The sequence below is a fragment of the Microcaecilia unicolor genome, chromosome 2 (assembly GCF_901765095.1).
Source record: "Microcaecilia unicolor chromosome 2, aMicUni1.1, whole genome shotgun sequence".
Lineage (NCBI taxonomy): Eukaryota > Metazoa > Chordata > Amphibia > Gymnophiona > Siphonopidae > Microcaecilia > Microcaecilia unicolor.
This window is the reverse complement of record NC_044032.1, coordinates 251,494,258-251,521,698: the sequence shown is the minus strand read 5'-3', so window position 1 is coordinate 251,521,698 and position 27,441 is coordinate 251,494,258. Positions and strand designations below refer to the sequence as shown.

At 46.2% G+C, this 27,441-nt stretch overlaps 1 protein-coding gene across 3 annotated transcripts in view; it reads left to right on the top strand.

Annotated features, from left to right (window-relative positions):
* Positions 1-695: 695 nt before the first annotated feature.
* Positions 696-27,441, top strand: part of LOC115463431 (ecto-ADP-ribosyltransferase 4-like) — a 50,068-nt gene continuing 23,322 nt past the window's right edge. For all 3 annotated transcript variants that reach the window (XM_030193909.1, XM_030193910.1, XM_030193908.1), the window contains exons 1-3: positions 696-853; positions 1,953-2,785; positions 15,438-15,466. In XM_030193909.1, the coding sequence (XP_030049769.1) occupies positions 1,963-2,785; positions 15,438-15,466 (852 nt within the window). In that variant the 5' untranslated portion in view covers positions 696-853; positions 1,953-1,962. The remainder of the gene's footprint in view (positions 854-1,952; positions 2,786-15,437; positions 15,467-27,441) is intronic.

Sequence of the window (27,441 nt, the reverse complement as noted above, 5' to 3'; positions counted from 1 at the left end):
TTAAGATTATATACAGCGCATGAGATTCACCGGGAAGTGATGAGAAATTGGCTGCATAAAAATATGAGACTTCTCCTAAGTTAAATCGAGTACACCTCCCACAGTAGCATGTCCTTACAGTAGTAGCTTTCTCTGTAGTACAGCTCTACTTTTATTTATATTGTTATTGCAAGCAGTATTGGTAGAGATTAACTGCGATCTATTGGCAGTATTTCTAGGATAAGCAGCATAAAATGTATTGTACTGTTTTGGGATCTTGTCAGGTACTTGTGAGCTGAATTGGCCACTATTGGAAACAGGATGCTGGGCTTGATGAACCTTCGGTCTGTCCCAGTATGGCAATACTTATGTACTTAAGAGCTGGATGAGGAGAGGTAGTTCATTCTGATTCATTAATGAGAACCAGATGGAAAGATATGATATGAGGACACTGGATTATGTTCTTTAATGAGTCAGTTAGGATGCAGTAAGGTGCAGCTAATATTTTTAATAGAGCTGGAATCAGAGTTGTGATACATCAAGGTCTTGTAACTATATATTACCTCCCTATCTCCATTTCACTTTCCTGCCTTGCCTTTATTTTCCTCTCCCGTCCACCCTTGCACAAATCCATGCCCTTCTCTTTATAGGTGTGCAACTTAGCAGCCAACTCCTTGGAACGTTCATGACTCAGCATGTAAATTGCTGACCTTCCCTCTTCAAGGAGATGATAAAACATGATGTCCAGCAGTCATTGTCAACAGTCTGCAGGCTCTGGGACAAACTCTATTTCTTTATCTTCCCCCATATTAGGAGCTGTGAATCTTTTACTTATAAAGTGGGACAACGTTGTGAAGCAGCAGCTTGGATTTTGGTAAGAGCATAAAGTGCACATTTAATGCAGAGGAATACATGGGCTTTTGACACCTGCTCCATCTGAAGAAAGGATATATATGATTCTCGTTGGATCATTCTTCCCTTGGTTAAATAAGAATATTCATGGCATGTATGAACACTGAAATACAGAAGAAGTTCATTTACAGGCTTGTTGTAGGATGTCAGATGTTTGACATGCTTATTTTGAAGCTAATGTTAACATAAGGCATGGTGTACTTTCAAATATTTGTTTTTTCACCTTCAGCTTTAGAAGGGTAGAAAGATTTCTTAAATTTGGCTAATGCTTTTAAAGAGCTGCCTCCATCGATACATAAATGTCCCTGTGAAACAATGATTTCTTCAGGTGATGCAGGTGAGGGTCTCTTTCTGTGACTTCTGGTTCACATATCTCATTTTAATGACTATGCATCATTTTCTTGCTCAGTTACTGTAGAGTGGTAATACATGTGGAAGCTCAGGATGTATTCTGTGTTTCTATTGGATGCTATATAGCAATGATTCTTTCAGATGATGTGTGCATCTATGTGACTGCTCTATCACTTCATACTCGCATGTCTTAATTTCTAATTTTTTGCTTTAAAAAAAGAGCTTTTTTTCTATACATCCCCTTACCACATGACACATATAATACAAGTAAAAAAAAGGCCCGTTTTTGACACAAATGAAACGGGCGCTAGCAAGGTTTTCCTCGGAGTGTGTATGTTTGAGATAGTGTGTGTGAGTGACTCTGTGAGAGAGAGAGAGTGAATGTGCGAGTGTGTGTGTGTGACAGAGAGAGAGTGAGACTGGGTGCGAGTGTGTCTGTGAGAGAGAGAGTGTGTGTGTGAGAATGAGAGTGTGTGCCAGGGGCCCCCCTCCCTCCCAGTTCCAGGGTAGGCCCCCCTCCCTCCGAGTTTCAGGGTCCCCACCTCCCTCCCTCCGAGTTTCAGGGTCCCCCTCCCTCCCTCCTAGTTTAGGAACTCTGTGGATATCGAGTGAATTTAATCAGTAGAAGAGACAGTGTACTACAGCAGCTGTTGTGAAAAACTTTCAGAGGATCTATCACTTTTATTGAGCTACATTATTTTAAAATTTAGATTTCATAAAATGATCAGATACCTACGTCTCCTTGCTACCGCCATCACTGCACTCATTGCGGTAGCCATCGTGGTAGCGGTGATCACTTGTGCCGTGGTCTTCTCCAATCAGAACCAGCAAGGTGGAGGTGGCAGCAGCATCATCAGCATCCCTCACATCATCTATACAAACAGTGACAATGAGGACGATGATGAGCCCACCATAGTGGATGAACTAGCCTTCAAAATGGGACGTGAGGGACAAATGGACAGCCAGAACCCAACAGTGATTTTACAAACACTCTTTAAAAACCAGACAGAATGGGCCCCAGCATGGAGAAGGGCAAAGCAGAGAGCATCCAACCTCAGCCTACCAATTCCTATGGATTATCTCACGGCTTTGGTTTTTTATATCGATAACCAGGCCTCCATTGCCAAGACACTGAAGAAGGTGCAGGGGGAAAGCAGCCATTTCCCACAGCCTGGGCTACAGATCTTGCACTTCCTGAGTCATGGCCTATGGCTTCTGAAACAATTCAACCCAGGCTGCTATTCTGGTGTCTATGGAGGGGTCAGCCATACCCTTGGGGTTCATGCTGGCTCCCTGGTGCGTTTTGACTACCTGGCTGTTTTGTCCCTTGAAAGGCAAGTCACACAGGATTCCAGGAATGGAAGTTTGGTGATTGTCTGCACATGTCATGGTGTCTTACTGCAGAATATCACGGAAAGCACCTTGGGGAAAATAGTGCTGATTCCACCTTATGAGGCTTTTAGAGTGGAGAGACATGAGGGATCCACCTATTATCTCAGCTCAGTGGGGACCTGCAGTGGTTACAGATGTGGTGTGTTGGAAGGTAAGGAGTTAAACCCAAATGGAGAGATGTCCATTTTCTGCTCTATTGCAAATATGAATGGTAATGATGCATAAGAGGCAAGTATTTAATATGGTCTGATGTTTAAGTAGGGTAGTCTTGTGAGCAACATGGGGTGGAGTGCAGAGAGTGCAATGATCAGCCTCCTGGGAGCGTAATGAAGGTGAAACAGGAATTCAATTTCATGAAGCTTGGGATAGACAAAAAGGATCCTCAGTGGTGGAGGCAGGGCCGGTGGAATGGGGTAAGCAGGATATGCACGGCAGGGGGGCGCCAACATTCGAGGGGTGCCAGAAACTGTCAATGCTTTGCTTATGTGTTGCGCTCCACTGCAGGGACGCAGAGAGCCGGGGCCGGGCCCGGGACAAGGCCGCCCCCGGGCCCCCTGCCCACCTGAGGTTGCCCCCCCCCCACTCGAGGTCACCGGGCCCCCCTCCATCCGCTGCCGGGCCCTCTGAACTAACCTTAAACGTCTCCGTCCTTTTACCTTCGCAGCAAGCAGCAGCAGGGCAGACCTCTCCTTCCTTCCGTGCCACGCCCTCGCGGACGTTACGTCAGGCGAGGGCAGGACACAGAAGGAAGAAGTGGCCTGCCCTGCTGCTGCTTGCTGCGAAGGTGAAAGGAGGCGCTTAAGGTTAGTTCCGGGAGCGACAGAGAGCGGGCGGGCCGGACTGCGACAGTGCCGGGGCCCCCCGGAGGCCCAGGCCCAGGGACCTTTGTCCCCCCTGTCCATAGGCGTAGACTGGGGGGGGGGCGAGGGGGGGCAATGCCCCCCCAAACGACGAGGCGCCGCCGCGCCATTAGTTTAAAAAAAAAAAAACACATGCAGGCACGCGCTCCTCTCCATCCGCTTGGCTTCCCTGCCCTCTCTGTCTGCGTCCCGCCTTCCTCTGACGTCAGAGGAAGGTGGGACGCAGACAGAGAGGGCAGGGAAGCCAAGCGGACGGAGAAGAGCGTGTCCGTCTACCCCTCTCTCTTCCTCCCTCCCTCCGGCGCAGGCAGCAGTCTTTTTCAGCGTTCCTGGCAGCGGTAGCGATGTACACGCTGCCTTCGGCTCTGCCCCAAAGCCTTCTCTTCAAGTTCCTGTTCCCGCATAGGTGGGAACAGGAACTTGAAGAGAAGGCTTCCGGCGCAGACCGAAGGCAGCGTGTACATCGCTACCGCTGCCAGGAACGCTGAAAAAGCTGAAGACTGTTGCCTGCGCCGGAGGGAGGGAGGAAGAGAGGGGGTAAACGGAGTCACAATCTTGGACCTCGCGGGGGAGGGGGCAGTAGAAGGAAGATGGATTGAACTGGGAGGGGTGGGGAGCAGAGGGAAGGAGCAAGAGATGGATGGGACTGGGAGGGGTGGGGAGCAGAGGGATGGACCAGGAGATGGATGGGATTGGGAGAGGTCAGGCACAGCAGAGGGAAGGAGCAGAAGATGGATGGGATGGAGGGATGGTGAGCAGAGGGAAGGAACAGAAGTTGGATGGGACTGGGAGGGGTGGGGTGGGGAGCAGAGGGAAGGAGCAAGAGATGGATGGGACTGGAAGGGTGGGGAGCAGAGGGAAGCCTACTGGAAAGAAGACACTGCATAGAACAGAAGACACTGGGACCAAAGCGAATAGAAAAACTAAATGATCAGACAACAAAGGTAGATAAAAGTATTTTATTCATAATTTATTAATTGAAATGTGTCAGCTTTTTAAAATGTGCATCTGTGATATTTTGCCTGTAAATTTCAATTCCTTCCTCCATATTAGCATATTCATTTGCATATGTATATATGCAAATGATATGCTAATATGCTCCGCCCATTCTTTGCCCCCCCCCCCCCCCAAATGAAACAGTCAAACTACGCCTATGCCCCTGTCCCCCCCTCTCGGCGGCCCTGACCACTGGCCACTGCTGCCGCACATTACAGCCCTCTCAAGTCCTACCTTTATGAGCCCACGCTGGTGGTGTAGTGGCCTCTGCGGCTGTGGGGGCAGGAAAGAATCCCACTCTTTCCTGCTTGTTGCTGCTGCTCTGCCTCTGCTCTGCTCTTCTGTGCTGCTGGCATTTTTAAAAAATGGCTGCCAAGATTGCCACAGGAAGTTCTTTCCTGCCCCCAAAGAAGCCACTAGACCACCAGGGCCCTTCAAGGTAAGATCAGAGACTCTAGCACCAGCCCTGGGTGGAGGAGTGAAGAGAAAAACTGGGATAAGTCACAGAGTCTCCTCAGTGGTGGGGGAGTGAAGGGTAAAGACTAGGACAGATACAGAGGATCCTCATCAGTAGGGGAGTGAGGGGTAAAACCTGAGACAAATACAGAGGATCCTCAGTGGTGGGGAAATGAGGGGTAAAGCCTGTAACAGATACCGAAAATCCTCAGTGGTGGTGGTGGGGGGGGGGGGGGGGCGGTGAGGGGTAAAGCCTGAGAAAGATACAGGATCCTCAGTAGTGAGGGAGTGAAAAAGTCTGGGGCAGTCACAGAAAAACTTGATGATGGAGGAGAATGAGAGAACACCTGGGAAAGAGACAGAGAATCTTAAATGGCACAGGTGCAAGAGGAATAAATCCTGAGGCTCTGAGATGTTTCCCGTACCCCAGGTTCTCAAGAATCTTTTCTCTAGCATTATTGTTTAAGGCTTTTTCATCTCAGTCACTTCTGTGCTGTCATCTTGTTCATTTACTAATTTTGTCTCCTGGCTCTCCTTTCCATTCTCTTTTCTTTTGAGCTTGTCTCCTGCTTGCTTCATCTGACTCTCCACTTGCCTTTCAGATGTAGTACCTGTGCCGCACAGGAGCTCATTTTCAAAATAGAAAAACATCCAAAAGTGGCACAAAGAGGCAGATTGTTTGCCACTATTTTCAAAACCTATTTTAAAACCTATTTTCTATGCAATTCATATGCAGCTCATCCAAATCACAAAGGATAGGATGGGATGGGGTGGGATTTGGGCGTTCCCAAAACTTGGACGTTTTTCTGCCATAATGGAACAAAATAAAAACATCCGGTACTAAAAGTTAGATGGTCTGGTCTAGACCTGTTTCAATCATGACTAAGTCACAAAAGGTGCCCTAAATGACCAGATGACCACTGGAGGGATTAAGGCATGCCCCTCCATTAATCTCCCAGTGGTCACTGACCCCCTCCCAAACCCCCTCCTCCCCCAAAGATGTGAATGAAACAGTACATACCTGCCTCAATGACAGCTTCAGATGTTATGGGCAGTCCTATTAGAGCAGCAAGCAGGTCCCTGGAGTTGCCTAGTGGTCAGTGCAGTGCATTCTAGAGAAGGGGACCCAGGCCCATATCTCACTCTAACTATTACACTTGTGGTACAAAGTGTGAGCCCTCCAAAACCCACCAAAGCCTACTCAACCCACATACATGCGTGGGATAAACATAAAGGAATCCTGTTCAGAAGGAATGGATCCTCAGAAGTTTAGCCGAGATTGGATGGCAGAGCCGTTGGGGGGATGCGGGGCTGGTGCTGGGCAGACGTCTACGGTCTGTGCCCTGAAAATGGCAGATACAAATCAAGGTAAGGTATACACAAAAAGTAGCACATATGAGTTTATCTTGTTGGGCAGGCTGGATGGACCGTGCAGGTCTTTTTCTGCCGTCATCTACTATGTTACTATCCAGCTTATTTTCGAAAGAGAAAAACGCCTATAGTGCGACCTAAATCGGGAGATAGACGTTTGTCTCGCAAAGGCGCCCAAATCAATATAATCGACAGCCGATTTGGGGCGTTTCCAACTGCACTCCGTTGTGGAAACGAATAAAGTTGACGGGGGCGTGTCGGAGGCATGGTGGAGGCGGAACTGGGGCGTGGTTATCAGCCGAGGAGAGATGGGCGTCTTTAGCTGATAATCGGAAAAAAAGGCGTTTTTACCGCGATTTTGGGTCACTTTTTTGGACCCTTTTTTTTCACGAACAAGTCCCAAAAAAGTGCTCCAACTGCCCAGATGACCACTGGAGGGAATCGGGGATGACCTTCCCGGACTCCCCCAGTGGTTACTAACCCCCTCCCACCAAAAAAACCCCACTTTAAAAACTTTTTTTCCAGCCTCTATGCCAGCCTCAAATGCCGTACCCACCTCCATGGAGACAAACAAAGCAGATCAATCAATACTATATCATAAAGCTTTATGATATAGTATTATACAAATATATATGTTTTTAATTGTATTTGATTTTATTTGCTTTTGTAGAGCCCCTGACGCAGCCCTTGTGGGCGAAACACAGTCTGTGTCGGGCGAATCTCTGAAAATAAAGTTTTGAACCATATCACTGATTGATCTGCTTTGTTTGTCTCCACGTTGGATTTTGCGGATCACTTGCCATCTTGTTTCTTAGTACCCACCTCCATGACAGCAGAATGTGTTCGATCCTGTCACAGCCTTTCCCTGCGTCAGATGTGGCTCTCGGGTGCAGTACAGGGTCACATCAGCATTGCATTGTGGTGGGTGTAGGGTATTGGGCTCCGTGATTTCATTAGCTTGTGTTACAGTCTCACGATGTTGGTAGTTGGTAGGCTCTTCTCCCATGGTGCTTTTCCCCCTGCCTACTGGGTCAGAGTGTGCCCTGTTCTGTTTCCTGTTGTAGTCCATGCGGTAGTGGCCATTTTTGTAAGCCAGTTTTAGTTCCCTTTCCTGTGTTAGCCACGTTACAGAACTTAGTTCTTCCCTTGAATGTGGCTGAAAGAGGGCATTGTACAGCATTCTGCCAGCTCTGACCTACTGCTTATCTCAGTACCAGGGAGACTCGTTGCCAGTGGGGCACAACCTCTGATCTGCAGTTAACTGTGAGTAAAGGCGGTTATTCCAATAAAGGACGTTTTCGGAGAGATTAGTCTTCATGTGTCAACTGGTGTGCCAATGTTATATAGCAGCAACCAGTCCTAGAGGCCTGCGCGTATGCAGGTCCCTGGAGCACTTTTAGTGGGTACCGCAGTGCACTTCAGCCAGGTGGCTCCAGGCCCATCCCCCCCCCCACCTGTAACACTTGTGCTGGTAAATGGGAGGCCTCCAAACCCACTGTACCCACACGTAGGTGCACCCTTCACCCCTAAGAGCTATGGTAGTGTTGTACATTTGTGGGTTTTGGGGGAGGGGGTTGGGTGCTCAGCACCCGTGGTAAGGGAGCAATGCATGTGGGAGCTTTTTCTGAAGTCCACCGCACTGACCTAGGGTGCCCAGTTGGTGTCCTGGCATATCAGGGGGGTCAGTGTACTACGAATCCTGGCCCCTCCCACAACCAAATGGCTCGGATTAGGACGTTTTTGAGCTGGGCGTTTTTAGTTTCCATTATCGCTAAAAAAAACAAACGCCCAGCTCAAAAACGCACATTTTTTCAAAAATACGGTCCGCCCCTTCAAGGACCCGTTCTCGGAGATAAACGCCCATGGAGATAGGCGTTTCCGTTCGATTATGCCCCTCTATGTATATGTGACACCTGTAGCCATAAGAGCTATTTTACTGGTGCACAGTTGGGCACAGTAGGTTTTTGGTGGGGTTTGGAGGCTCACCATATAATAAAAGGGGGTAATGGTGAGAGGTGCACGTGGGACCTTTTATGTGAAGTCCACTACAGTGCCCCCTAGGGTGCCCCACTGCTCTACTGGGATGTCTGCGTGGCCAGTATACTAAGAATGGCTTGTTTTTGTACCTTTTTCTCTTTGATTTTTTTTTTTCACGAAAGTGGTCCAAAAAGTGGTACTGAACACAAAAAAATCTAGCAAATGGCCATTTTCAAAACAAAAAGTGGGACATGTTTCTGGTTTGAAAATGGTCATGTTCACTACTGGAGTTTTAAATGTTTTTTTCGTAAAACATCCAAAGCTTGGATTAAGATGTCATGTCGAAAATGCCTCTCATAGTATGCCCCAAGAGATTTATTTATTTATTTACATTTGTACCCCGCGCTTTCCTACATACAGCAGGCTCAAGAGATGTGTCTTGAGCCTTTATTCACACCTTTTCAGTAGTAGCTCAAGGTGAGTTACACTGAAGTACACTATGGAGCTAATTTTTCAAAGAGAAAAACATCCAAAAAGTGTCATAAAGCACTATTTGGATGAATTTCTTCTCAAAACGTCCAAATCGGTATTTTCAAAACCTGTTTTGCAGACATCTATCTATGCATTTTGACTGCAGTGTGTCCAATCACAAGGGGGTGTGTTGGGGGCACTTTGAAGTGGGATCAGGGTAGGCATAGGACATGCCTAACACTTGGATGTTTTACACCATAACTGAACAAAATGAAAACGTCCAGGGTGAAAATCTAAACAGTTTGGTGTAGACGTGTTTTTAAAATGAATAATGCAAAAAAAAAAAAAGTACCCTAAATGACCAGATGACCACTGGAGGGAATCAGGAATGATCCCTTTACTCCCCCAGTAGTCACTGTCCCCCTCCCACCCACCCCCCAAAATGTGAATAAAAACATTCTCTGAGGACAAGCAGGCCATAATTCTCACAATTGGGTAATGTGATCCCACGTTGCCCGGTCCGGAGCTTTTAACAAGTTTCAAAAGAGTGTGAGTGCCTTTTTACGCACTGTGAGAGAGTGGTTACAGCAGTTGTTTTTCTACTGCAGTGAAGGGTGCTCGACTTCTTGTCTTGCTCTTCACACCACTTGGTCTGAAGAGCTTTTGAGTGCCTTTCGGCAGTTTTGGTTCAATATTCTTGGTGTACCCAGGCACCTTTATTGTTCTAGTATTTTTCCCCCATTTATAGGTTTCGTTTATTTTTCCCTTGTCATTGGGACATTTTTAGGCCTTGGCTCTGACCACTTTTTTTCATGGTTTTTTTCTGGGTGTCTTGCCCCTTTTTTGGCACCATAGTGTCACTTGATTTGGCTGCAGAAGTTTTCCCATCCATGTCCATAAAAGTTCCCAGTGGTTTTTAGCACTGTACCCAGTGCAATCAGACCATCTCTGGTAAGGACACCCATTCTAGTGCCTTCAGTGTTTAGGGCCTGACCATAGCCCTGCTAACTGTGTCCTCTGTCTTTGTATGAAGAAACGAACCCAGTTAGCCAGAGAGGCTTAACGAGAAAGGATTGTTGGAGCCAGGCCCGATTCCTCGACATCGGCATCGAGGTTGGCAGCAGCAGCATCAATGCTGAGTACTGCACTGGCATTGGGAGCGTTGGTTCGTATGGCTGCTAGGCCTATAGACACTGGGAGCAGTGGTGCATTGAGTGAGTCTCCACTTGCCTCGATGTTGACTGCTGTGCAGGTCCCCCAGGACCAACCAGCATCAGACCAGACCACGAGGCAACGTGAGGATTCAATGTCGTCCTCGTTGGCCTTGTCCTCATTTGCCTCGATGCTCAACTACCGGCGAAGGACAAGAAGCATTGGCATCAATTGCCTTTGATATGCAGTGCCATGATCTCTGGGATGTCAAGGGACTCAGCACCCTAGAAGCATCGGCACTGGAAGGACTGCTCCCCCTCTGAAACCTATAACTATATCTCTTCCTAACTCTTCCCAATTTTATTCCACTTCATAAAGCACTGTATACTTCAAGACCACATTGCCCATTTTCTGCGTTCATCACCTCAACATCCATTTTATTTTCTACCTAATTCTCAGCTCTCAATCTTCAACATTTCTTCCTTTCATTCAACCATCTCCTTTCTGAGTGCATCTCATCTTCGTCACTGTCATCATGCTTCTTCTACTGTTCTCCATACTCTGTTGTTGCTTCTCCTGCTCTCTGCTGAGGATATCAATCCCAATCCAGGCCCTCCAAATCAACTCTTACCCTAGACTTAAAATGAGCCTTCACACTCGCACCCTAGAGGCTAAACTACAAACTCTCTAATCTTATTTCTATTTTTCTCTTTTCTCCCTCTTCCTTTCCTTTCTCATATGCTCTATGGAATGTCCACTCTGTCTTGCCTACATTCACAACCACTTTCCCCAAAATTCTATAAATGGCACTTTAAATTATATGCACAAATTTGGGCACATGCGTGTGCAATTTAATTGAATAATGATCCAATTAGCATATATAATTGGACCCTAATCATCGAGGCTAATTGGCTTTAATTAAAATTTTCCAAAAAGGGGGCGCAGCCATGGGATAGTCATGGGCAAATCAGGGGCATTCTTACAATTTATATGCTTTGTTATAGAATAAGGGGGATCCATGCCTAATTTAGGTGTGAGGATTTAGACCAGAGTTCAGTTGGTGTAAATTCTCACACCTAAAAGTACTCATGGATCCTGGCGCTAAGTGCTATTCTATAAACAGTACCTAACTTTGAGCACTGTCTATAGAACAATGATTAATTCTATTTTTTTGGTGCTGATTTTTTGGCGCCATTTGTAGAATTTGGTCTTTTATCTCTAATACGCTCCACCTTCTTGCTCTAACTGAGATGTAGCTTTTCTCTAAAGACTCTGCTTTAGTTGCTGCACTATATTATGGAGATTACCTTTTCTCCTATACACCTCACCTGGTAGGTTGCAGTGATAATGTTGGGCTGCTATTCTTCTTGTAGATTTCAACCTCTTCTTCCACCTCAGTCTCACTGCTCTTCTTCCTTTGAAGTCCACTCCATCTGTCTATTCACTACATTACCTCTTTGGGCCACTGTCATTTATCAACCCCCTAGTGCCCTTCTCTTCCTTTCTCACTGACTTTGACTCATGGCTTTTCTTTCTTCTCGAACCATCCTCCCCTTTTCTCATTCTTTGGGACTTCTATAATCATGCTAATGATACTTCTGACCATCATCTTATAACTTTCACACTTAATCACCCTCTCCTTCAGTCTCATCCAATCTTCACTAATACATTTAGAAATCTTAGCTACTGACTCTTGCACTCTCTCTATCACTGTTTCACCACTCCTCTCATCCACTATGTTATCCAAGTCTGCCAATGAGGCTGTCTCTTGCTATAATACTATTCTCTTCTCTGCTCTAGATACTCTCACTCCTCCCACTTCCCATTCTGTAATGTGTACCAACCCCAGCCTTAGTTGACTTCTAGAATCCCACTACTTATATTCCTGTGCCCACTCTGCTGAGCGCCATTGGCTAAAACCCTGCACCCATGTTGACTTCAGATATTTCAGATTCTTGCTGATCTTCTTCCAGTCTGCTTTTGCACTTGCCAAACAATACTATTACATCCAGTTGACAAGGCTCCAACCCTCACCGTATCTTCACCATACTAAACTCCCTCTTCAAAGTGCCTCCACATCCAACCACCCCTTCTCTTTCTCCTCAGACTATAGCAGATTACTTCCACAACAAGATTCGCAAGATTAATCTTGAGATCTTCACCATGCAGTGGCATAGTAAGAGAGCACGGTGTTTGGAGAGGAGGGGGAAGATTGCAGCCCCGCCTCCTTACTATGCCACTGTTTGCCTCTGCTCTTCCCCCCCCCCCCTCCCCAGTGTGCACTGCATACTTGAACTGGTGGGATCCCCATGTCTAGCCATCAGAAGACCACCGCATGTGTATTGTGCCATTTACCTCCCCCATGCAATGCTGGGTTTTTGTACAACTAAGCATGCGCGAGGGAGGCCCACCTCCTGCATGCTTAAAAACTGTGCATGCATAAAGGGATGGGCCTCCCTTGAGCATGCTTGGGTGTTCAAAACCCAGCATTTGCAAGGGGGACAGTGAATGGCAAAGTATGTGGGCAAGAGGGATTCCAATGGCGGAGCTTGAGAACCCTGCCAGCCAATCATCTCAATTTCAGGGTGCATGGGACTTCTACCACACCCCTATAAAGACAGCACCCAGGATACTTCACTCTCCACCCCCTCTTACTACTTCACCGACACCAGGTCACCTCCAACTCCCCTGATCCCACTTCATTCTTACAGCCTTCAATCAGTCCCTGCCACCTTTTCTAGAATCACTGAATAGGAAGCTGAACATCATGTTTACTCCTTCAAACTCACTGCCTATTCTTCTGATCCCATTCCCACAGATCTACTCAGCTCTATCTCTCCTACTATCATTCTTTCACTTTCCACTGCAACTGTTCCTGATGCTTTCAAACATCCTGTGGTAAATTGCTCCTCAAAAAAGCTTCACGGGGCCCAATCAGGTTTTTCAACTATTGTCTATCTTCCTCTTTCCTTTCTTATCCAAACTACTTCAACTCATTTTTCACCACAATTTACTCAACTTTCTTTCATCTCAAGCTATTCCTGATCCATTACAATCTGGCTTTTTCCCTCTGCATTCAAAAGGAACAGTGCTTGCCAAAGTCTCCAGTGACCAGTTCCTGGACAGATCCAAGGGCCTTTACTCGGTCCTTATCTTTCTTGACCTCTTTGCTGCTTTTGACATAGTTAATCACCACCTACTCCTTAATATGCTGTCCTCACTGGGGATCTGTTCTTTATTGGTTTTCTTCGTACTCCTCAACTGCTATTCCACTACCATTAGAACCTAAGAACATAAGAATAGCCATACTGGGTCAGACCAATGGTCCATCTAGCCCAGTATCCTGTTTTCAACAGTGGCCAATCCAGATCACAAGCACCTGCCAGAAACCCAAATAGTAGCAATATTCCATGCTACCAATTCCAAGGTAAGCAATGGCTTTCCCTATGTCTATCTCAATAACAGACTATGTACTTTTCCTCCAGGAACTTGTCCAAACTTTTTTTAAACCCAGATATGCTAACCGGTGTTACCACATCCTCCGGCAAAGAGTTCCAGTGCTCATCTATTCGTTGAGTAAAAAAATACTTCCTCCTATTGGTTTTAAAAATATTTCCATTTAATTTCATTGAGTGTCCCCTAGTCTTGTACTTTTTGAAAGAGTAAAAAAGTGATTCACATTTACCTGTTCTACACCACTCAAGATTTTGTACACCTCAAACATATCTCCCCACAGCTGTCTCTTTTCCCATCCCCTTTATTATTTTGGTTGCTCTTCTTTGAACTTTTTCTAATTCTGCTACATCGTTTTTGAGATATGGCGACCAGAATTGAACACAGTAGTCAAGGTGAAGTCACACCATGGGGTAATACAGTGGCTTTATAGTATTCTTGGTCTTCTTTGCCATCCCTTTCCTAATAATTTATAGCATTCTGTTTGCTTCTTTAGCCGCACAGTCTGTATACTCAAGGCTCTGTCTTGGAATCTCTTCTCTTATCTCTATATTTATTCCCTTGGTGCTCTGATCACCTCCCATAGTTTTCAGTATCATGTTTATGCTGATGATTCCCAGATCTCTCTCTCCACACCAGAAATTTCAGTAGGAATCCAGGCCCAAATTTCAGCCTATTTCAGCCTGCTTGTCTGACATAGCTGCCTGGATGTTTCTCCACCATTTGAAACTGAACATGGCCATGACAGAACTTCTGATCTTTCCCTCTAAACTCATATCTCCTGTTCCCTCATTTTCTATTTCTGTGGCTAACACTCTCATATTCCCTGTCTCCTCAGCTCATAACCTAGGGTTCATCATTGACTCCTCTCTTTCTCTCTCTGCACATATCCAAGAGACCGCTCAAAGATGCTGTTTCTATAACCACCAAAATTTGTCTGTTCCTTTTTTGAGCACACAACCAAAACTGTAAACCACAGGTCATCACCTCATGCTTAGAATACTGCAGCTTGCTTCTCCCAGATCTCCCACTAAACCATCTTTCTCCCCTTCAATCTGTTCAAAATTCTGCTGCATGACTTATCTTTTGCCACTGTGGCTACACTGCCATAACCCCTCTTTTTGAGTCATTTCATTGGCTCCCTATCTGTTTCTGTATACAATTCAAACGTCTCTTACTGATTTACAAGTGCATTCATTCTGCAACTCCTCAGTATTCTCCTCTCTTATGTATCTCTCCCTTTACCCCTGGGACTCTGTTCATCTGGTAAACCAATCTTATCTGTACCCTTTCTCCTCCACTGCCAACTCCAGACTCCATTCCTTTTACCTTGCCTATGCCTGGAATAGACTTCCTGTGTTGGTATACCATGCTACATCTCTGGATCTATTCAAATGTAGGCTAAAAGCTTTTAACCCTTAACCCCTATTCACCAGTTTGTTACCCATGCTTATTGTAATCATTCTTTCAATAAGTAACTTCATAATCTATTATTTGTCTTGTTTATCTGTCTTGAATAGATTGCAAGCTCTGTCATAGTAACATAGTAAATGATGTGAGATAAAGACCTGAACGGTCCATCCAGTCTGCCCAACAAGATAAAACTCATTTTACATGGTATGTGATACTTTATATGTATAAAAGAAGTAGGAAAAGTAAACCAGGCTTGTCCAAAGAACTGGGACCAAACATATAATTGATAATAAAATCAACACAGTTTATTAATGTTTCCTGTTTTACTTTTCCCCACTTCTTTTATCTCTGTTTTTGTGCCCCGTATTGAGTTCTCCACGTACGTGGATCCTCTTTATACTTTATATATATATACCTGAGCCTGCCTTTCTCAGGGCACAGACCGTAAAAGTCTGCCCAGCACTGTTCCTGTGCTAAAAGTTTTGAAGCTAATGTCGTCGAAGCCCCTTAAAATTTACACTCCAGCCCATCCCTATTTATTCAGCAGACACATTCTCTTAAGTGTTTTGTATACAGCGCTGCATATGTCTAGTATCACTACAGAAATAATAAGTAGTAGTAGTAACTATTTCTGCTTGTTTTCTTTTTTTACAGATAAAACTGAAAAGTGTAAACCTAATCAGGTAGGTAACTTTGCTTTTCTTCTAGTAGATTAAAATCTTTGTAATACATTATTATTTAATACAGAAACAAGATATGATGACAAAGACTTGATAGCCTATCCAGTCTGCCCATCTAGACCAGCTACTAAGCTCTGCAATCCTTTCCTCTGTTTCAGAGAACATTGGTACTTATCCATTACTTTTAGTAATTTTGATACCATCTTCATCTCCACCACCTTTGCTGGGACATTGTTCCACCACCCTTTCTATAAAATAATATTTTCCTAGAGTATTCCTGAGTTTCACTCCTTTTGGGCTTATCCTACGATCCCTTGTTCCAGAGGTCCACTTAAATAGATATGCAATTATACCATCAAGTTGTTTAAATGTTTCTGTCATATCTCCTCCTATCCCTCCCTTTTTCTCTAGGATATGGGTATATATATTTAGGTCTTTAACTCTGTTTCCATATGCATTTTGACACAGACCATTGATCATTTTAGTAGCCACCCTGTGATCTGACTCCAGAATTATACACCGTACTCCAAACTAGGTCTCATCAGAGACTTATTCAGAGGCAATTTCACCTCCTTCTATGGTTTTGTTAGCTCATACCTTTTTCATTAGTAAAGGTGAGTTACATTAAGGTACACAAAGAATTTCCCTGTCCTCAGAGGGCTTATAATCTAAATTTGTACCTGAGGCAATGGGGTGTTAGGTGACTTGCCCAAGATCGCAAGGAGCTGCAGTGGAATTTCAAACCAAAATTCTCTGCTTGCTCGGTGCCCAGGGCCAGTCTTAGCAATTGCGGGGCCCTATACAGATCAGTTTGCTGGGGCCCCGCCCCTTGTTGACAAGATATGTTTTAAACATAAGTACATAAGTACATAAGTAATGCCATACTGGGAAAAGACCAAGGGTCCATCGAGCCCAGCATCCTGTCCACGACAGCGGCCAATCCAGGCCAAGGGCACCTGGCAAGCTTCCCAAACGTACAAACATTTTCTTTTCTTTCAAATAAAGACAAATCAAGCAAAACTTGTATACAAAAACGAATTCAAACATGAAAAATGCAATACCAGGAAACCTTTGGGTTTAAAAAGCAAAACCATGTGCACGTAAGGACTAGATAAATTAATTAAAATGAATCCCCTTAATATGCAATACTTGGAGGGGCATAATCGAACGCGAACGCCCATTTGTAAAAACGTCCATCTCCGAGAATGGGTCCGTGAAGGGGCGGGCCGAACTGTATTTTCGAAAAAAATGGACGTCCATCATTTTTTTTCGAAAATACATTGGATTAGGGCGTTTTTTGAGCTGGGCGTTTTTGTTTTTTAGCGATAATCGAAACCGAAGAGTCCCAGCTCAAAAACGACCAAATCCAAGGCATTTGGTCGTGGGAGGGGCCAGCATTCATAGTGCACTGGTCCCCCTGAGATGCCTCTATGCCAGCCTCAAATATCATACCTAGCTCCATGACAGTAGTATGCAGGTCCCCAGAGCAATTTTACTTTAGTTGGTGCTGCGCGGGACCCATGCAGAGAGGAAAAATTGGAAGAAAAAAAAAACAAGCAAGCAAGTGCAGTCAGGGACGTCCAAATTAAAAGATAGTAAAAGGGGGAATTGAACCAGCAACCTTTTGATTACAAGTTCATTGCTCTAGCCAGTGCACCACTGATTAAACATCCTTCCCTTTCCATTAAGTCCCTCCAAGTTTCTGTCAGCCAATCACAGCTCATTTAGCTGACATCTGTGTCAGCTAAACAGCGGTGATTGGCTGACAGAAACTTGGAGGGACTTAATGGAAAGGGAAGGACATCTAAGCACCTGAATAATGTGGTTCACTGGCTAGAGCACTGAGCTTGTAATCAGAAGGTTGCTGGTTCAATTCCCCCTTTTACTATCCTGCTAATTTAGACGTCCCTGACTGCACTTGCTTGTTTTTTTTTTTTCTTCCGATTTTTCCTCTCTGCATGGGTCCCGCACAGCACTAACTAAACTAAAATTACTTCGGGGACCTGCATACTGCTGTCATGGAGCTAGGGATGACATTTGAAACTGGCTTACAAGTTGGGAAAAAAGTGTTTAACATTCGTTTTTTTTGGTGGGAGGGGGTTAGTGACCACTGGGGGAGTCAGGGGAGGTCATCCCCGGTTCCCTCCGGTGGTCATCTGGTCATTTAGGGCACTTTTTTGGGACCTGTTCGTGAAAAAAACGGGTCCAACAAAAGTGACCTAAATTCTCTCTGAAAACGCCCTTCTTTTTTCTATTATCGGCCGAGCACGCACATCTCTGCTCAGCCGATAACCACGCCTCAGTCCCGCCTTCACCACGCCTCCAACACGCCCCCATCAACTTTATGCGTTCCCGCGACGGAGTGCAGTTGGAAACGCCCAAAATCGGCTTTCGATTATACCGATTTGGGCACCCACAAGAGAAAGACGTCCATCTCCCGATTTAGGTCGGAATTTGGACGTTTTTCTCTTTCGAAAATAAGCCTCTTGGTAGCAATAATGAAACAGTGATTGAATATTCAGATAGAAAGCAGCCTGAGCCAACAGATTTATTTTCCACTGAACATAATTAACTTGTACGAACTTGGCTGCTAATAGTGTGCTGAACTGGACAATCTTGGCACATTTAGCCACACCCTTTTACCAGCCATGGCGCATATAAACAGTAATCATTGAAATATTACACCAGTACAGAAGAAAAATAACTTGTTTTTTTGTCATTATAAATAATTTTTGTAAGCTGATATAGCTCCAGTATACCCAAAATGACACAAACCAGAAAAACAGAACGTTGCTAGACATTGTAAAATAAGACAGCAGATGTAACTTCTCAAATGGGATATATTCCAAACACTAAAATGAAAATAAAATTATTTTTTCAACCTTTGTAGTCTGGTGACTTTGTTTTTCTGATCATGTTGGTCCCAGTCTCTGATTCTGCTGCTCTCTATCTGCTCCCTTATCTCCACTTCCAGGGCTTCCTTTCCATTTATTTCTTTACTTTCCTCCTTTCTTATTCATTTCTTGCCTTCATCCATAGGTAAAAACTGGGTCCTCCGCGGACTTCACTGGAGGAAGTATAGAGTGGATCCAGCTTTTGCCTATTTTCTTCAGCCATGTGCAGTTTTTCACTTCTTTTCCCTTTCCCTCATCTCCGTCAGTATGCATCTCCTTCCTCTTTCTTCCCTCCCCTCCATCCATATGCATCTCCTTCCTCTCTTCCATCCATGTCCAGCATGTCTCCTCTCTCTCCTCCCCTCAATACATGTTCATCTCATATCCTCTCTCTTCCCTCCCCTCCATCCATATCCAGCATTTCAACTCTCCCCTCTCCTCCATCCGTATCTAGAATTTCCCCTCTCCCCTCCATCCATGTGCATCTCCTTCCTGTCTTCCCTCACCTCCATCCATGTCCAGCATTTCTCCTGCCCTCCCCTCCATCCATCCATAGCAACTCTCCTCTCTCCCCTGCCCTCCCCACCCATCCATGTCCAGCAATTCTTTTTTGCCCCTGTCCTCCCCTCTCATCCACATCCAGTGATTTTCCTCTGTCCCCTGCCCTCCCCTCCTATTCATGTCCAGCATTTCTCCTCTCTCCCCTACCCTCCATCCATGTGCATCGCCTTCCTGTCTTCCCTCCCCTCCATCCATCCATCCATGTCCAGCAACTCTCCTCTCTCCCCTGCCCTCACCACCCATCCATGTCCAGCAATTCTCCTCTGCCCTCCCCTCCATGTCCAGCGATTCTCCTTTGCCCCCTGACCACCCCTCTCATCCACATCCAGTGATTCTCCTCTGTGCCCTCCCCTCCCATCCATCCATGTCCAGCGATTCTCCTTTGCCCTCCCCTCTATGTCCATTGACTCGCCCCAGCCCCCAACTTACCCCCCTTTTCAGCCCCCGAGTTTCAGTCCCCAACCCCAGCCCCACCTGTGCCCTCAGTTTTCCACAGCCCTCCTTTCCTTCCAGCCACCCTGCGTTTAAAAAGTCGCAGCGGCGGTAGCGTCAGCAAAAAAGCAGGCTCGCCTCTAGCCTTTAAGCCTTCTCTTCTCTCTCAGCATGCACTGTGCTGCCTTCACAGAAAATGGAAACAGGAAATTGCATCAGAGACAGGTGGCACAGTACACGCTGAGAGAGAAGGGAAGGCTTAAAAGCTAGAGGCAAGCCTGCTTTTTCGCTGCTGCTGCCGCGACTTTTTAAACACAGGGCAGCTGGAAGGAAAGCTGAGGATCGAATTTGTTGAGCATCGTATTTGTCCAATCTTATTATTCCATATACACCAGCGCGGACACTGCGGTCATTGACAGACAACAAACTGGTAATTCCATCCCCATCTAAAGCCAGATGGGAATCAACGTGAACATCTGCATTCTTCTTCTTAGCCCCTACCCTCTGGAACTGCCTTCCTAAAGAACTTAGGCTTGAAAACTCCTATGCCCATTTCCGCAAAATCCTAAAAACTAATCTTTTTTGAGACATATTTGAAGATAATGTCTAATACTAAATTAAATATATAATAAGGGAAAGGGATAGGAGAAGTGAAGAGAGACGGAAAGAAAGAGAGAGAAGAGGAGAACAAGGGGGGGGGGGGGAAGAAAAAAAACAACAACGGAATTTTTAATATTTCTTTGTTTTTATTATGTTTTATGATGGTTATTATAATCTGAGTAATTTGTATGAATGTTCCTAATTGACTCTGGTTTTGCTTTGCTTTTCTATCAGAAATGGATTTCAAAGTGTGTTTTTATAGTATTTTAATATTGATTTTATTGTTATATTATATTGTAAACCATTCTGATTTACTTTTGTAATAAGTGACGATCTAGTAAATAAATAAACGATAAACGATGGCAGGGAGAGAGAGGAAGCACTGCAGGGCCCCTGGAGGCGTGAGGCCCTGTGTGACCACTCCTGTTGCCCCTGCCTAAGACCGGCCCTGTCGGTGCCCGGTGCTCTAAGCAGTAGGCTAGTCCTACAAATAGTTGAACTCTTTCAGCTGCTTGTGCTCCCTTTTCACCATCTTTGACCAATAGATGAGCTCTCCTATTGTCTGTGTTCCTGCCCACATCCCCTGACCGATAGATGAGTTCTATCTGCCGTATGTGCTCCCTTCTTTTTGACTTATCACATGTTAGTTTTGATGTGGACATTAATCTAAGGACAATGCACTAATATTTAAATAATGATATAGTTTTAATATATCATTTTTGTGTACAGTGCTTCACTGATGAAGTAGTCCATACTTTGGTATCTTTCTTTGAAAGATAAAAGATTGTGTTAACCATGTTTAGGACTTAAACTTGGCAAGCATGGGGTAATTCTCTACAGGTCTACTACTACTACTTATCATTTCTATAGCGCTACCGGACGTACGCAGCGCTTTACACTAGAACATAGAGAGACAGTCCCTGCTCGATAGAGCTTACAATCTAATTAGGACAGACAGACAGGACAAGTGAACGATAAGGGTTAGGACAGACAGGACATATCAGGGATAGGGACAGTTGAAGGGAGGATGAAAAGGTGAGGTCACCTGAAGTAAGGTGCTGAGATGCAGAGGCATAGATAGGTGGGTCGCCAGGGGAGCGACTGCTCCCCCAAATGGATTTCTGAATGCACCAGTACCTATTTTTCACGCGATCTGTCTTGTGAAAAATAGTCACCGTCGGCAGGCCACTCCCCCCAACGCCTCAATCTGACTACACTTCTGCTGGGATGATGCATACTGTGAATTCTATATCAGCAATTACTCACATACCCCCTGATTCTATAAAGGTTGCCAAAATTACACACACAAATTGAGACGCGGTTCTTATTTGCGCATGCAATCTAATTGAATAATGAGCCAACTATTGTCAATAATGTATTTATTTATTTTGCCATTTATACCCCAATTTATCCAGAACATACTCAAGTACAATGTGGCTAACAGTAAATAACAACAGACAAGGTTTGCAAAGCCATAAGCAAAATATCAACTATAGATCATTGATGGCCAGTTGCAATCTAAAATACTCCATTAATGCAGGGGCGTAGCCACGGTTGGGCCTGGATGGGCCCAGGCCCACCCACTTTCCCTCCAGGCCCGCTCACCCCACATCCCTCGCATGTCGCTCGCTGCCTTTTCTCTGGCTGCAACGGAAATTCTTGTCCTCCCCGCCGGTGCTGCCTCAGTCCCTGCATGCTACCCAGTACCTTCGGTCCCTGCATTCTTTTCTTCGATCGTCGCCGGCAGCGCTGCCATTCACACAGGCAGCTCCGCTCCCCTCTGCTGCGTCCATCTGGCCCTCTCTGATGCACTTCCTGTTTACGTAGGGCCAGATGGACGTGACAGAGGGGAGCGGACCTGCCTGTGTGAATGGCAGCGCTGCTGGCGACGATCAAAGAAAAGAATGCAGGGACCGATGGTACTGGGTAGCAGATAAGTTTGCAATAGTATCTGAAGAGGATGTGACCCCACTCAGTGTGAGTTCAGAAAGGGTCACAGCATGGAGATCTTGTAGATCCTAATGGTAGGCTTGCTGTATACCAGCATGGGCGGTAGAGAAACAGGGCTGTTGATCTTTGGACTTGTCCACAGCTTTTGACATGCTAGATCACAATATATTAATTGATCAGATGACTGCACTTAAAGCAGTCAAAATTCTTTAAGGGTGGGGGCCAAAATCATAACAAACCCAAAAGCCCAACACTCCACAAAAATTAAAAGATTGCAATATGTTTTAAGCAAGTTGGATTGAAAGAACAAAAACTTTGTATGAAGAATAAAGTTTTGTATGAGGAACTACACTGAATCCCCAGTATTAATGCTCATCATGGAGGGATATTGAGAACTTGCCTTCGTAATTTTATTTTTGTGGAGTGTTGGGCTTTTGGGGTTTGAATTGATTAGATGACACCAATTGGAAGTGGGGGGACTGTTTTTTCCTGGTTTGTTTCTTGTCTGGAAGATAGAAAAAAGCAGGTATTGGTGGCAAACGAGGGAGATAATGTGGGTGTGCAACAAGCTTTCCTGGGGGGTAGGGTAGGGCTCATACCTAGCAACGGTGAAGTATGGTGGGGAAGGGAAAGGCTGATGCTGGGAAACAGATAAATTTCATTGCTCTGATTATATTGCAAGATCCTATCATGTGTTGAGATATTTGCAATTATAGTGGCCTTATGTCTGGTCAAGTTTAAGATATGGGATAATGTAATTACATATTAAAATATTGTTTTTTTCCATTAAGTATGTATGTGGTTTATGTTGATGCAGGTCAGCAGTTGGGCAGGCTTAGAAACCCATCAAGTGCATTCTAAGGCATTAGTTTGTAGTATTCCAAGAAACACTATTCAAACCTATATACATAGTGCCCACCCATATTAGCTCTGGGCCCACCCAAAATGTCAGGTCTGGCTACGCTACTGCATTAATGGATAGAAGTGTTTCAAAGAGGAGAGTTTTCAGTCTTTTATGAAACACCAAGTAATCAGGCTGACCCTTGATTGCCATTGGCAGTGAGTTCCACCACTTAGCACCCTGGTATCTAAAGTCAGCAGAGTGAACTGACTTATAACGCACTCTCTTGTAATCTGGAAGATTACGTCTAAGGTGGTCCCTAGAACCAGAGGTTATATTGCATAGGGGAATAGTTATTAAGGGCTGCATATAATCCAAGCAATTATTGTCACCTAATTAGATTTAATTAGGTGTTACATGTGTAAAGTTAGGTGCAGGATCTGCACCTAAAATTTACATGCAGCCTGAAAAAAGGGGCATGGAAAGGGACAGTCAAGGGCATTTCAGGGCAGAACAGGGCCATGGTTTTAAGTTATGCATGTAACATAGTAACATAGTAGATGACGGCAGAAAAAGACCTGCACGGTCCATCCAGTCTGCCCAACAAGACAAACTCATATGTGCTACTTTTTGTGTATACCTTACCTTGATTTGTACCTGTTCTTTTCAGGGCACAGACCGTATAAGTCTGCCCAGCACTATCCCCACCTCCAAACCACCAGCCCCGCCTCCCACCACTGGTTCTGGCACAGACCGTATAAGTCTGCCCAGCACTATCCCCGCCTCCCAACCACCAGTCCCGCCTCCCACCACCGGCTCTGGCACAGACCGTATAAGTCTGCCCAGCACCATCCCCGCCTCCCGCCACTGGCTCTGCCACCCAATCTCGGCTACGCTCCTTAGGATCCATTCCTTCTGAACAGGATTCCTTTATGTTTATCCCACGCATGTTTGAATTCCGTTACTGTTTTTGTTTCTACCACCTCCCGCGGGAGGGCATTCCAAGCATCCACTACTCTCTCCGTGAAAAAATACTTCCTGACATTTTTCTTGAGTCTGCCCCCCTTCAATCTCATTTCATGTCCTCTCGTTCTACCGCCTTCGCATCTCCGGAAAAGGTTCGTTTGCAGATTAATACCCTTAATATTTGAACGTCTGTATCAAATCACCCCTGTTTCTGCTTTCCTCCAGAGTATACATGTTCAGGTCAGCAAGTCTCTCCTCATACGTCTTGTAACGCAAATCTCATACCATTCTCGTAGCTTTTCTTTGTACCGCTTCAATTCTTTTTACATCCTTAACAAGATACGGCCTCCAAAACTGAACACAATACTCTAGGTGGGGCCTCACCAACGACAATACTCCCCTGCCGTGGCCACCACTGCTGCTGTTGCCCTGCTGCTGTTTCAGCAGTGGCGGCAAAAATAGAAAAAAAAATCGCGAGGCTGCACCGTTCCCTTCCAGCTCACAGCAGACCAGCTCTGCCCCAGAAGAGGAAATTGTTAGAGGAAGGCAGGACCAGCAGCCACGAACAGGAGAAACAGTGCGGCTCCGCAATCTGTATTTCTGTTTTTGCCACCACTTTTGTAACAGCAGCAGCAGTGGTGGTGGCGGAGGCAGGAGGGTAGTGTGTGGGAATGGGCCCTCGGGCACTGCCCGGTTGCCCAAACAGTCAGTCCGCCCCTGTTTAATGGCAATTATGGGCTAGATTCAGTAAATGGTGCCTACAAAATTGGCACCGAACCCCCCCCCCCCACACACACATACACACACACACTTAAGTGGTATTCTATAAGCCGTACCTATAGCTCAGCGTGGTTTATAGAATAGCGCTTAAGCGTTATGGTCGCACGTAAATTTAGGCGTGACCATATGCACCAACAAAAACATGGTGCAAATGCCTACACCTAAATTTCAGCATGGAGCACCCTTATTCTGTAATTACATGCATAAAGGCTCTGCCCAGCTGCCCGCTGTTCTCCCCATTCCCACACACTACCCTCCTGCCTCCGCCACCACTGCTGCTGCTGCTGTTACAAAAGTGGTGGCAAAAACAGAAATACAGATTGCGGAGCCGCACTGTTTCTCCTGTTCGCGGCTGCTGGTCCTGCCTTCCTCTAACAATGTCCTGTTCTGGGGCAGAGCTGGTCTGCTGTGAGCGGCAGTGGCGTAGCCAGACAGCCAGTTTTGGGTGGGCCTGAGCCCAAAGTGGGTGGGCACAAAATTTTCTCTGCTCCGCCCTACCTCCACCTCAAAATATAAATACTTTAGCTAATGAGGATCCTCAAGCTCAGTCAGCTGAAGACTTTCTCTGAAGGTGGCCAGAACTCTCTTTTACCAAGCTTGGCAGGCAGCAGCAATGACCCTAAGCTACTGATGCCAGCACCCCACACATGCTTAGCTGTCGATGGCTCAAGGATGCTGTTGCCAGAGCTTGGTAGAAGGGAGTTCTGGCCGCCTTTGGAGGAAGTCCTTAGCTGGGGATGCCTGGGAATCCTCACCAGCTATACAGCAAGGGTTAGGACTGTTGTAAGACCTACTTGGCCCAGGCCAGAAAATAAAGGAGGGCTCCCCTCCCCGATTCCCTCTCCTCTTTGCCTCCCTTCCAATTTTCCACCTGCCATTACTATCACACCAACAGAACCTCACCAAACACAGAACAAGGGATCACAAATTAGAAATAAAAATATTTAGACAAAAATTGAAAAGGAACCCCAAGAAGTTAAACATAGCATTACTGCAACACTGGAGACACAAAACATGCATTTCCTTTTCTACAGAACACAATACAAAGACATTTCCTATGCACATTTCCAAAAACTAACATATTCCATTTAAAACATTTGAAATAAAATGCTTTGTCTGTTCCCTCAATATTCCTGCCTCTGACATGTTGGTCATTCCTTTGTAGCTCTTTTCTGCCTCTCTCTCACCCTTCTTTGTCTCCTTTTTACTTTTCAACTACCTATCAAATTTCCATCTTCTTCTTTCACCCACTAGCTCTCCCATTCCCCATCTTACTCCTCCCCATCCCTACTTTCTCTTTTTATCTTTAATCTACTCCCCATTACCATATTTCTACCCTCTGTAATCACTATCTCTCATTCATTTCCTTGCCACCCCCTCCTCCCCCTCTTGCCCTCTCCCGCAGGGTTCCACCATTCCCATCATCTTCTCCCTCCACCCTTCTAACCAGCATCTGATCCCCTCCCCACCCCATCATGGTAGCCTTATATTTTCCTGCCCCTTCTCTCTTCATTCCTGTTAAATAGTAATAGTAGTAGTCCTCTCCCCCATGGCCCAGCATTTCCCCCCTCACCACCTACTGTGTACCTCTCATCCACCCCCATGTCTATCTCCCCCTCTCATTCCCACTGTCCAACGTCTCTCTCCCCTTCCCATACAGCATATCTACCTTCCTCCCCTCTACCAGCATGTCTAACATTTCTCCCTTCCCTCCACCCCTATGCCCTCCTCTCCACCCCTATGTTTAACATATTTCCCCCTCTCTCCACCTATCCCCTCTCTATGCAGCATGTCTCCCTCTCCTCCACCTCATATGCAGCCAAGACTTCTCCCTTCCTGACCCCTCCACCCCTTTAGTGGATCTCTCCCTTCTTCCCCATGCAGCTTCTCCCCCACCCACCATGCCTCATCATTCCATCTTCCCTCCTCCCTGTGCAGCATCTTTCCTTCCATATTCTTCCCTTCCCCCCCCCCCGTGCAGCTGCTGTCCCCGTCTTCCCTCCCCCATTCCAACATCTTTTCCCCATCATCCCTTGCCCCGTTGCGTGCCACAACTTTCACCCCCATCTTCCCTCACCCTCGCAGGCCCGCCCAGCAGCGATTTCAATCGCAGGCAGCTCCTTCGGCTCGTACACGCTGCCTGCCGGCTGCCGCTCAAATCTCCTTGCAGCTACTAGCAGCACTAACCCGGAAGCTCAGAGGAGAGGCTTCCGGGTTAGCACTGCTAGTAGCTGCAAGGAGATTTGAGCGGCAGCCGGCAGGCAGCGTGTACGAGCCGAAGGAGCTGCCTGCGATCGAAATCGCTGCTGGGCGGGCCTGCGAGGGAAGATGGGGATGAAAGTTGCAGCACGCCACGGGGGAATAGATGATGATGGGGACCGGAGCCTCCGGAATCGCTGTGCTGCTGGGCGGGCCTGACCCCAAATTGGGTGGGCCCAGGCCCACCCGGGCCCACCCGTGGCTACGCCCCTGGTGAGTGGGAAGGGAACGGTGCAGCCTCGTGATCTTTTTTTTTCTATTTTTGCCGCCACTGCTGAAACAGCAGCAGGGCAGCAGCAGCAGTGGTGGCCGTGGCAGGGGGGTATTGGATGGGAGTGGGGATAACCTGGTCCTGATGTGCCAGTGGTAGTGGGGGTGTCCAGTGTGGGGGGGGGGCTGAAAAAAGACTGCAACACTGGATGGAGGGGGAGGGTGTGATTGTGAGGGTAGGGTGGAAGAGTGGGGATATGGGGATTAGGTGGGGTGATAGTGGGGACATATAAATTAAGCAGGGATAAGGAGGACTCCAGGTACAGGGTGACTGGGTGATGGGGAAGGACAGACGATGGGTGATTGGAAAGGACAGACGATGGGTGGAGAATGGAGTGGGGAGGGGAAACAGATGCCAAATGGAAAGGAGAAGAGAGGGGGCAGATGCTGGATGGAGGGGGAAGGGAAGACAGATGCTGGATGAG